Genomic DNA, 11,975 nt, shown 5'->3' with positions numbered 1-11,975 from the left:
GGCGGCGGGCCGCGAGCCGGCGATCGAAGCGGGCAGCTCACGCCTGAGTCATGGACTTCCCCTGGCCCCTCCTCTACCACTCCCACTCCCTCGCCGGGCCCCCCCGCCGGGGCTAGCGTCCGCCGCGGCTCCGAGGGGGTGGGGCTGCTGGGAATGGCTGTGCCCCCTTCGGCCCCTCAGCCGCGAGCGTCCTTTCACCTGAGGAGGCACACGCCTTGCCCGCAGTGCTCATGGGGCATGGAGGAGAAGGCGGCGGCCAGCGCCGGCTGCCGGGAGCCGCCGGGCCCCCCGAGGGCCGCCGCCGTCGCGTACTTCGGCATTTCCGTGGACCCGGACGACATCCTTCCCGGGGCCCTGAGCCTCATCCAGGAGCTGCGGCCGCATTGGAAACCCGAGCAAGTTCGGACCAAGGTAGCGGAGTGGGCGCGGGGCCGAGGATGGGGTCCTGCCAGGGCTGCCAGGGGGATGCGGGGACCCCGTCCTCGCATCCTTCCGGGTGTTGGTCCCAGGGGTGAGTGGCTGCTGCGCAAGAAAGGTTTGGAACGTGGTTGTGTATGGATTTATTTCGTCCCTAAGCAAAACTAGGCTCACACCTCCCTCGGCCCTGCACACGCCCCCCTCCTCCTGGGGCTCTTCGGCACGCCGGGTGGCCACCTGCCCACTGTCGGCATGCTGGGTGTGCGGGCCGCACCCCCGTCACTGCGTGCTGGTGCCCCTCGCTGCCCAGAAGCGCGTACCCAGCCAGCTCTGAAACCTGAGGAAGCGGGAACTTTTAAGAGACCCCCCCCCACAGCCATACCCCATGCACTGCTGCCCCTTCTCCACCCCACGGTGGGAGCAAATCCTCCAGGCTCTGAGCTACCCCTGTGTTTCCCGGGAGCCACCCTGTGGAATTCCAGCTAGCACTCAGCTCCTCACCATCGCTGCAGGCTGAGGCTCAGCACCCCCACACAGGCCATCTTCCCCAGCCCCAGCTGGACACAGGTCCCGGGATATACCTGTGGGCAGAGCCACTCACTGAGCCTTAGGCTAACTCCCCAGCTGACTACCTCCAGCCCCGCTGTGGGCTGCCTGTGGAGGAAGGTGCCGAGTGGGGCGCTTGTAGCTTTTGCTGGAATGGTAGCGGCTCCATGCAGATGGGCTTTCTGGGGTGGGGTGGGGGCAAAGTTGTGGGGAGGTTCTAAACCAAGTGTGGAGGCTGACAGAACCCACCCTGGGGGAGGAGTAGCGTTTTCAAAAGGAAAGGCCCAGTTTGGTATAAGACTGTCAAGGCATCAAGCAGGCCTGAGGTTAATTCCAGCACTGACCTAACGTGCCATCTGCCAGTCCCTCCCCTCTCCTGCCTCCGTTTCCCTACCTAGAATTGGTTCAGATGACCTCTAAGGCCCTCCCAGTTCTATTACATTGTGCCCTACAAATTCTATGGTTCCTTTCTCCTTATCACCCTGCTGCGCAGAGAACCTTGCTCGCAGCCCAGTTGTCTCCTGTCTCTTCCGGTAAGGACCTCTGGCCACTAAAGTCCTGGGATGGGTGCCAACCTCAGTACCCTCCTTGTACCTCCACCACTGGATGGGGAAAGGGATACAGCAGGGCCCACTGCCCGGCACAAGGTGAGAGGCAGTTGGTCAGGACATAGTGTTCTGGGCAACTCCCAGCCCTCCCCTGCCACATTCTGGTCCATGTGGTTTCTTTCCGTACTGGGATGGAGGGTAAGGAGCAGGAGGGGGCTTCTACCTCCCAAGTAGTGTGGAAATTTCTCCATTGCCAAATCCCATTCACTAGAGGCAGACCCAGGAGTGTGTGGGAGCTGAACCCACGCTACCATTTTTTTTCTTGAACTCATAGAGACTGGAGACCCCCAAGGTTGGGGTCAGAGTGGAGCAAGAGTGACTGGGCTAAAGCACGGGGGGCTTGGGGTGGTTGTGCTCAGCATTCAAATGAGCACCTCCTGCTGGAGCTACCAAGTCCAGGGGAGAGACCAGAGAGATCCTGCCCCACCTACCCACCCACACACTGTCCTGTCCCCATGCTAGCGCTTCACGGATGGCATCACCAACAAGCTGGTGGCCTGCTACGTGGAGGAGGACATGCAGGACTGCGTGCTGGTCCGGGTGTATGGGGAGCGGACGGAGCTGCTGGTGGACCGGGAGAATGAGGTCAGAAACTTCCAGCTGCTGCGAGCACACGGCTGTGCCCCCAGACTCTACTGCACCTTCCAGAATGGGCTGTGCTATGAGTACATGCAGGGTGTGGCCCTGGGGCCTGAGCACATCCGTGAGCCCCGGCTTTTCAGGTGAGGAGGATGCCAGGGCCTCTGTCTCTACTATTCTTCAGCCCTTGGGCTTGGAAATTCTTGGCATGTGGGGTCCATGGTAGAGAGTTGTAAGATCTGTGAGTTCCCTGAAATTGCATGAAAAATGCATGTTTATATGCATCGCTCTGCAGAGAGGGGCTATTGCTTTCTATAGATTTTAAGTGGTGCCGGCTAGAAGGATGAGTTCTGGGGGAGGAAAGGAAGAATTGTGATGAACATGGGAGCAGAGGACCTGGTTCCCTAAGTGCAGCAGAGATCTGCTTCCTGGCACCATGCCTCAAACCTCTGCCCACTCGAAGTCTGACCTGGAAACATCTCAGAGCCTTAGAAACGAAATGTGAGCCAGATCCCCAGGGCACTCAGGGTTTTCTACCTCTGTCTCTGTTTGTCAAGGAAAGTGGGCCCTATCCAGGGTACGCATGGTTTTACCTGCCCAGGGAGATGCTATCTCTTCTGCCAGTCTGAGCTCCTTCCGGATTCCCTGACGAAGTGGGAACCCAGGTTTGGGGAACTGTCAAGGCCTCCTTTCAAAGGCTCACAAGAACCTGTGGCTCCTGGGGAGCCCCTCCCAGTAAATGCTTGGATGTGTAGGGCCCAGGAACTGGACTTTTCCTTCAAACCCTGGGAATGCTGTGGAGACTGGAAAGGGGGAGGACCAAAGAAGGACCCCTAGCATCTCCCTCTCCTCTGTGCCAGAATAAGGATGGCAAGGAGTGTCCTCTTTCCTCACTCCAATGCCATGAGCCACATGGAGGGCACTGAGGCTTGAGTGAGGCCCGAGGCAGGCTGGGATTTACTCCTGACACTGGGACAGTGGCACGGGGGTCTACCTAGGAGCCTTGGCATCTGCCCAAGCTAATCCAAGGGGAAGGAGGCCTTGCATACTGAGGGGAAACAAGCCCACCTGGGTGTAGAGCAAGAAGCTTCTTTGCTTCCTCACCTGCCACCCACTTAACCCCAAATGCACCTGGCTCTGTTTGTGCATGCCTTCTGCAGGGACTTAGAAGAAGAAGATCTGAGAGCTCTTCCACCTCCATGCTCATAAGTGGCTGGTCAGGCGGGATATTTGGGTTGTATATTGTAGTTGTGTGTGTGTGTGTGTGTGTGTGTGTGTATGTCTTGAGGGTGTGAGAGGCATACAAACCTATGCAGGGGTGTTTGCAGGCTCCAGCTGAACAGTTCCAATAGGACCGAGACTGGAGATGTGAAGTCAGAGTAGGGTGCAAGGGACCCTGTCCTGACTTCTGCCACTGCACTCCCCCCAGCTCTCCCTCAGTCTGGTGCATATAAGCTCGGATATTAGCAGGTCGTCACCACTCCCAGGATCCCTCCACCTCTGTGTATCCGATGCTGTCACTCATCCTCTCACGCAAACAATTACCATTGTCAAGAAGATTGAAGGTGGATTTAGGTTCCATAAGAAGAACGTGGCACCTGGGGTAGAGCCCAAAATTGGGATAGGTGTAGGAGGTAGGCCCTTCCTTGATGGTTTTCCCAGGATAGACCATCATCCCTCTGGGTAAAGGTGAACGTCTGTGGGGGAGGCCTCCAGGAGCCACCCTCTACATGTTCCCTTGAACCCCACCCCCAACCTCAGCCTGCTGAGGCTTTCTGTATGAAAATGCTGAGTGTTGAGGTTACTTTCATTGCTATTCCAGACAACGGACCTATTGATATTCAAGAAAACGCTGTGTTCATGCTCTGTTCCGAATCTTCCTTTGGGAAGGGAAGGCCTGAGTCTCAGGTCTGTTTCCCTGCCTTGCCCAAACCCTGGCGGGTTCCCTTCTGCCCCAGGGCCTCTGGCCTTTGAAAGAAAGCACAGCCTTCCTCTCTCACCCACGAGGTTGCTGCCACACCCCTTGTCTCCTCCATCCTTTAGGAGGTGGGAGTCTTGGGGGCTTCCAGAGGAACCCCAAAACTGCTCTGTTATCCCAATAGGGTATGGCCTACCTCTTCCCGGGGCCTTGCAAGAGAGAGACTGTCCCTGGAACAGCTTGGTAACAAGGTTTCAAACAGCCAATGCCTTTGTTGTGTTTCCCAGTGATTGTTATTCGAGCAACAGGCAGAGGCTGTATGTTGGAAGGAAGCTGAATGTTGGAGTCTTAGCAGACGGTTGGGGGGTGGGAGAGCAGAAGGGAAGACTGGCAGAGGACTGGGAGGGCCCAGCTGGGACACAGGGCTTCGGGTGATGGGGTCTTTATCAACGCCCTCCTTCTCTGACCGGTCAGTCTTCCACTCACCCCCACCTTCTCCCAGCAACCTTCCCTACCACGCACTCCTCTCCTGAGACCTTGGATAATGTCCACAGGAGAACTTGAAAATAGAACGCTGGCTTGTTTTGCGTCCTTGGCACCCAGCCGCCAGCATCAACTCCCTATAGCAGAGGAAGGGGCTGCCCTGGGCCAGCCTGTTTCCCTCCCCACCTTGGCCAGGCTGATAAGAGGCGGGCATTTCTTCCCTGCCTGGCATCACCACCCCCTGATCTCTTGGTGCAAAGTGACCTATGTTCACGTCCCCTGAGAGGATGGATCAGAGTCCGGGGAGAGGAGGGCCCGGCCCGCCCCGCCCCCATCCCCAGGTGCCCATCTGTTCTCAGGAGTTGCTATGGGTACACTGGGGTAGAACAAGGCCACTGACCTGTGACCAACGGCCCCACTGCTCTGCCCTTCTGCTCCCTGAGGCAGCCCCAGCCTGGCACTGGAAAGGGAGCTGCCAGACTAAGGTCTTAATTCATTTTCCTCCCTTCTACTGAGACCTTCCTTCTGCAGGACCTGTGCTTCTAAGGGACTTGCAATCATCCCATCCTTGGCCCTCTGGCTAGTGCCCTGGTGGGCCTGGAGGGCCCCTATCTGGCCAGCAGGGGATGAGTGGGGAAGGCAATGTCCCAGCACTGATGCTCTACTCTTCCTGTTCCCTGCTGTAGGTTAATCGCCTTAGAAATGGCAAAGATTCATACTATCCACGCCAACGGCAGCCTGCCCAAGCCCACCCTCTGGCACAAGATGCACAATTATTTCACGCTTGTGAAGAACGAGATCAACCCCAGGTACAAAGATCTGGGAGGGTCCAAGGCTGCCTTAATATCATCTCCCTTCCCCATCCTTTTGGCTCCAGCCCACCCTGCTAGGAGGTTTAAGGGCTCAGGTCCTGGGGAGGAGGCTGGGGAGTTTCTCCTGCAGTCCCTTCAGTCCTAGTTGCTAAGCCTCTGTCTCCAAGCAGAGTTGGGCCCGCTGACTAAGGAGCTTAGATGAGCAGTTTTATACCCATGTGCTCATTTCTCCTTCACTCTGTGATGGTGGCAGGGACCAGGGTTGGGGACAGCATTTCCCCATTTTACTTAGAGGCTGCTGAAGCTCAGAGACTGAGCTTGGCCCAGTGTTATGGGGCTTGTGAAAGGCAGGGCTTCTGTTTCCCAGCCCAGGGCTCTTTCCACCTGCCCTGCCTTCTGAACCATGAGCAAGGCAGGGCCCTCAGAATGAGGTAGGACTGAGCTTAGCATCAGTCAGAAGAACTCAGTTCATCAGCTGACAAGCCCTTGGAGACATCAAGGTTCCTGCTACTTCCCAAGACCCTTCTTGTCCCCATGTGCCTTAGGGGACCCTGCCCCCACCTTGCTCAGACTGACAGCTTGCTGCTTCCCTCACTGCTCTTCACGGGAAAGGAGGTAGTCCACCCATCCTGACATTGCCCTTCCCCGATAAGACAGAGTTCCCTGAGTTTTCCCTTAAGCACTCTGACCAGCAACCTGAGAGTCCTCCAAGCCTTTAGACACCTGACTCCCCAGCACACCCTGAGGGCCGAGGAAAGGATGGAGGCCTGGAGGAAAGCGTGGTGTCTTGACTTCCTTCCTCCAAAAAAAGGCAGTAGTGAGTCTCTGATTCCTTCACGCTCTCTGCTGGGCTTGGCCATCACCCGTCTTCCAAATGTTCATGGGAGTAGGGTGCAGAAGAGCTTTGAGGTGAAGGGTGTGTCTTCTCTCTTCCAATAATAATTAACTCTATCCCCATTTTGAGTATGTCTCTGTCACACACATGCATGACTTTATCTGCATCATCCCACGCCATGCTTATCAAGCACTGCTTTGGGACTATTTGTCCAAGGTGGCCCAGGCCTGCCCTCTCTTTGACCATGTTCAGACCTTGTATGTCAAATATTCTTTCTGGGACAAGGACCAGAAAGAACAGTTCATAGAGAACAGGTCTTTCCAACCCTTCAGCCCACAGGGCTAGAACAGTTCATAGAGAACAGGTCTTTCCAACCCTTCAGCCCACAGCTCTTATTTGACAGATGGAAAACCGAGGCCCAGGGAGGGGATGGGACCTGCCCAAGGTCGCTGATCAGTGGCAGCTTAGCAACTAGAGCCAGGCTTCTGGTGCTCAGACATAATCCTTGATACTGCAGCTTCCTTTGACTGTGCTGTCACTGTGTGACCTTGGGGGTAACCTTACTGGGAGGGAGTAATCCCTGGAGAAGAGCTGGCCCAATCTCTTTGCTGTTGTCACACCTTTGAACCTTGGACAAACCAAGTTGCTTAACTTCTTTGAGCCTCTTTAGGGGATGATCCATGCCCTAAGCTGCCTGAGTGCCCAAAAGCAGAACAATGATGAGCCATCATTTAGACGAGATAAGCACCTGGAGCTCCAGGCATTGCCTAATAACCCTGAATTATTCAATCCTTCATTTCACAGACATTGATTGACTGGAATTTAAAACAATTTAAAAATGAATGTGACACTGGCCCTGCCCTCAAAGAGCTTAAGAGCCATCTAGGTACACAGGACATGCCCATACACAGCTGCAAAATAAGACAGGGTGTGTAATTTTTGCTGGGTATGCTGGGAGTGGTAGAACCAGGGAAAGTTGTCTTGGCAGAGTTGGCATGGCGGAAATGAGCAGGGAGGCTACTCCAACTGGAGGAGATGGCTGGGGCAGGGTTTGCTCCTGAGTGACGAGTAGATGAGGTTGGCTGGAGCAGATCTTTGGGAGGACCTGGGAAGGGTCTGGGGGCAGGGGTGAACTACAGAGTTGGAGCTAGCTGGTAAGGGGCCTTAAATGTCAGGCTAAGTAACCAAGATTTAATTTAGCAAGTAGTGGGAAGTCATGAAGATGTTTGAGTCAGAGATTCAGGCCCGTAACCTGACCAGGACTGGGCTTTAGGAAGACAGTCCTCTAACATCATGAGGGACAGATTGGTGGGGGAGGGTGGATTTGAGGTAGGGAGACCAGCTGGGAGTGATGTGATTAAGTGGACGAGATCTAGGACTAGGATTGCCAAACTTTGAGCATAAGATTCCCCTGAAGTGCCCAACTTTGGAGATCGATTGAGAGGTCTTGCATTTGCCCCTAGGAAACGTTTTTTTTTTGTTTGTTTTTTGTTTTTTTTTTTTTTTTTTTGGCTCTGTCACCCAGGTTGGAGTGCAGTGGCATGATCTCGGCTCACCACGACCTCTTTTTCCCAGGTTCAAGTGATTCTTCTGCCTCAGCCTCCCAAGTGGCTGGGATTACCGGTGCCCGCCATCATGCCCCGCTAATTTTTGTGTTTTTAGTAGAGACAAAGTTTCGCCATGTTGGCCAGGCTGGTCTCGAACTCCTGGCCTCAAGTGATCCACCTGCCGCGGCCTCTTAAAGTGCTGGGATTACAGGTGTAAGCCACTGTGCCCGGCCAAGAAGCCACATTTTGATAGGCACCCCAAGTGATTCTGAGGCAAGTGATAGAGGCAAGGGATTGAGGACTGTTCCCCTAGGGCAACTTGAGGTGGCAGATGGAGAAGAGAATGTGTCAGAGACCTGTGGAAATAGATTCAGTAGCCTCGGTGTCGGACGCAGATGTGCCCAGAGTGGCTGGGAGAACGTGGGGCGGATAACTGGGTCGGGCATCACGAGGAGATACCGGTGGCTTGGTTGGTGGGAGGGCAAAGGGATAAGCCAGTAAGCTCAAATGCCTAGAAAGAGCCCTGTGGGGAGAAAGTACTCTTGCCTGTCCAGATCTTGACAGCAGAGTAGAGACTGGCCAGGCAGCAGTCCTGATATCAGGATGAACCCCAAGGCTTCCCTGCAGAGACCTCCAGCCCCCTCCTCCCCTTCCTGCTGGCCCTGGGGCAGAGGAGCAGGAGGAGCAGTTTTTCCTGGGCAGTGTTTCTGGGATGCGGTGGTGGTTACTTTTCTGCCAATTACGCCTTGAAAGAGCCCCGTGGTGGCGGGACTGAAGGTAGCGAAGCTGGCGATGTTTCAAGTGCTCAGGGGAGGGAAGCAGAGCAGTGAGGGAGGCCCCGGGGAGATAGAAGGCCAGGATTGTTCCCACAGTAACCATCTGCGTGGCCTTGGGGTGGGCAGGGTGGGGTTCAGACTGAAGTCAGGGACAGAGCAGCAGGCATCTTGGATGTCAGAGCCATGTTTTTCAGGCCAGGACCTGAGCAAACCAAAGGAACCCTCCTAATTCTTCTCTTTTGATGGTCTCAGTCCAAGGAAAAAATATAAAAGGAATCTTTTTTTTTTTTTCTTTTTTTTTTTTTTTGAGACGGAGTCTCGCTCTGTCACCCAGGCTGGAGTGCAGTGGCTGGATCTCAGCTCACTGCAAGCTCCGCCTCCCGGGTTTACGCCATTCTCCTGCCTCAGCCTCCGGAGTAGCTGGGACTACAGGCGCCCGCCACCTCGCCCGGCTAGTTTTTTGTATTTTTTAGTAGAGACGGGGTTTCACTGTGTTAGCCAGGATGGTCTCGATCTCCTGACCTCGTGATCCGCCCGTCTCGGCCTCCCAAAGTGCTGGGATTACAGGCTTGAGCCACCGCGCCCGGCAAAAGGAATCTTAAAAGGTAGCTTCTTAAGGAGAGCTAGGACTGAAACACATCTTACGCAGACCTGTCAGCACAGATAAACTCCAGGAAGCATGGGGAAGGCCTCCCCCATATCACCCCTCCCAGCAGACTCCCTGGATTCAGAGGGGCCTTCGCAGAGCCTCTGAGGGGCACCCAGGCCTTCAGAGAGAGTGCACAGCCCTCACAATTAGGAGACTCCATTCGATTTGGATCCTTGAATGGGCCGAGGACTGCTTTCCTTAGATGAAGAAGTAAAGGATCCAGCAGTGCAAGAGGTATCTGGAGGCTGGGAGAAAGCCTCTTTCCTCCCTTGAGCCTCAGTTTCTCCATGGGGCTGGACTAGATGACCTCAGATCTTCTTGAGCTTTGACCTTCTCAAAACCTGAAAGGGACCCTGTGCTCTCTTCCTTCTCCAGAGGGGCAGAGGAGTGCCTCAGTGGCTGAACACTCTTCCTCATGTTCTGGCCCCTGGGCTGGGTGAGGGAGTGATCGGTCTGTCCTGTGGGAAGGTGAGAGAGGGCCGGTCTCATTCTCATCCTCCTCCATGTGCTCTTGCTACCCTGGACAGAGAAACACAAACTGGTGACACAGGAATGGAGATAAAAGCCCAGCCTCCTCCCCTCTGCCCATTGGTGGTTCTAGGTTTTTAAGGACTGTGGTGTTTGGCCTTTTCAGTGTACACAGACCTGTGTGCCTCCTGGGGACCAAAGTTCAGAGCATGCAAGCACAGTGGACCCTCATCAGACTTCCACATGGCCTCTGATAACTTGACTGATTGGCTGATTTCTTCATTCCTCAACATGTGTTTCTTTCAGCAGAAATGGCTGCTGAGTGCATGGGATGGGGGTGGGGCAGGAGGAGAGGTGGACCCATGCATCTTTGTTCATTGCCCCCAAGTTGCACTTGCATGGTCTGGCAGGGGTCTGGGACAAGGGAACACTTACTCATAACTCAAGGTAGAAGGGACAAGTCACTGGGGAGCCACAAAGCAAGGATGCTCTCATTGAAGGCTTTAATGTTCCTTTGACAGTGTAGGAGTGAGCTAAAGAAGCTCTTGGCTTGCTTTCTCATGTGAGCCGATGGTCTGTTTGTGAAATGAGAGGTTAGACCAGACCGTCTCTCTGGTCCTTTCTACCTGTGACATGGTCAGCTGCTGGGGTGAGAGGGGGGTACACCAGGACATACCTCTGCCTCCTCAAGAGAACTCCATTGCGCCAGCTCCCTGCCAGGGCACTACTCTTCCTGCCGGGGAGGATCTTTGTGGGACTCAGCTCGACTTAGGGAGCTGCACTTCCTCCTGGGGAGTTTTCCCAGCATCCTAAGAGCAGGTCTGTTTTGCATCTCTCCCCACTGCTCCTTGTTCTTAGTCTGGAATCCCCGAGTCTGGACACTCATTCTCACCTGCCTTGTCCTTTCCCTGTGTCTCCTTCCTTACCCTCCTGTCCCTTTCACAAAGTAGCAGGGATGCCCTTAGTCAGTGACTTTATGCCCTGCCTCATGCTTTTATGCCCATGTCTTTATCAGCTTCTTAGTGTAACCAGAGGAGTCAAAAGGACAGGACGCCTCAGTGCCATTTTACAGATGACAAAAGTGAGGGTCTAAGAGATTGGCCTTTTTTTCCAAGGCCCCGCTGCAGTAAGACAGAGGGAGTGATGAGGCTCAAACTCAGGGCTCTTGAGGCCAAGCACCTGCTTGTCTATCAGCCCTGCCTTCACTGGCTACCTTTTTTTTGCAACTGCCCAGCCTTTCTGCAGATGTCCCTAAGGTAGAGGTGTTGGAACGGGAGCTGGCCTGGCTGAAGGAGCATCTGTCCCAGCTGGAGTCCCCTGTGGTGTTTTGTCACAATGATCTGCTCTGCAAGAATATCATCTATGACAGCATCAAAGGTATGGCTTTTCTGGCCCCGGGGCAGTAGCAGGGCTTTGGTTGGTTGGTTAGCTGGCTTCACAGATCTGTTCCTCTGGCTGGCAGTTGGACAAGCAAAAGGAGACCTGGATTTAGGTTTTTTTTTTTTTTTTTTTTTTTTTGAGACGGAGTCTCACTCTGTCGCCCAGGCTGGAGTGCTGTGGCCGGATCTCAGCTCACTGCAAGCTCCGCCTCCCGGGTTCACGCCATTCTCCTGCCTCAGCCTCCCGAGTAGCCGGGACTACAGGCACCCGCCACCTCGCCTGGCTAATTTTTTTTGTATTTTTTAGTAGAGACGGGGTTTCACCGTGTTAACCAGGATGGTCTCGATCTCCTGACCTCGTGATCCGCCCGTCTCGGCCTCCCAAAGTGCTGGGATTACAGGCTTGAGCCACCGTGCCCGGCCTTGGATTTAGGTCTTAAGTTAATTTGTAGGAGGGAAGGGGGAAAGGAAATAAAAAATTCCTACTTTGGGCCCAAGGGCCGGGCACAGTGGCTCATGCCTATAATCCTAGCACTTTGAGAGGCCAAGGCATGTGGATTGCTTAAGCCCAGGAATTCAAGACCAGCGCAGGCAATGTGGTGAGACCCTGTCTCTACAAAAAAAAAATACACAAAACTTTTCCTGGTATGGTGGTACATGCCTATAGTCCTAGCTCCTTGGGAGGCTGAGGCAGGAGGATCACTTGAGCCTGGGAGGTGGAGGTTGCCATGAGCCATGATGGAGCCACTACACTCCAGCCTGGGCAACAGAGCAAGACCCTATTAAAAAAAAAAAAAAAAAAGTCTGGCCAGGCGCGGTGGCTCATGCCTATAATCCCAGCTCTTTGGGAGGTTGAGGTGGGTGGATCACAAGGTCAGGAGTTCAAAACCAGCCTGGCCAACATGGTGAAACCCCCCCCGTCTCTACTAAAAATACAAAAATTAGCCAGGCATGGTGG

At 54.5% G+C, this 11,975-nt stretch overlaps 1 protein-coding gene across 1 annotated transcript in view; it reads left to right on the top strand.

Annotated features, from left to right (window-relative positions):
* Positions 1 to 6: 6 nt before the first annotated feature.
* The window catches only part of ETNK2 (ethanolamine kinase 2), a 22,414-nt gene continuing 10,445 nt past the window's right edge, over positions 7 to 11,975 (top strand). The window contains exons 1-4 of the mRNA XM_011931845.1: positions 7 to 411; positions 2,034 to 2,293; positions 5,238 to 5,360; positions 10,873 to 11,040. Coding sequence (XP_011787235.1) covers positions 154 to 411; positions 2,034 to 2,293; positions 5,238 to 5,360; positions 10,873 to 11,040 — 809 coding nt within the window. The 5' untranslated portion in view covers positions 7 to 153. The remainder of the gene's footprint in view (positions 412 to 2,033; positions 2,294 to 5,237; positions 5,361 to 10,872; positions 11,041 to 11,975) is intronic.

This window comes from Colobus angolensis, unplaced genomic scaffold (genome assembly GCF_000951035.1).
Source record: "Colobus angolensis palliatus isolate OR3802 unplaced genomic scaffold, Cang.pa_1.0 Scaffold91, whole genome shotgun sequence".
NCBI lineage: Eukaryota > Metazoa > Chordata > Mammalia > Primates > Cercopithecidae > Colobus > Colobus angolensis.
The sequence above is the reverse complement of the archived record's forward strand: the minus strand, read 5'-3'. Positions and strand labels throughout refer to the sequence as shown.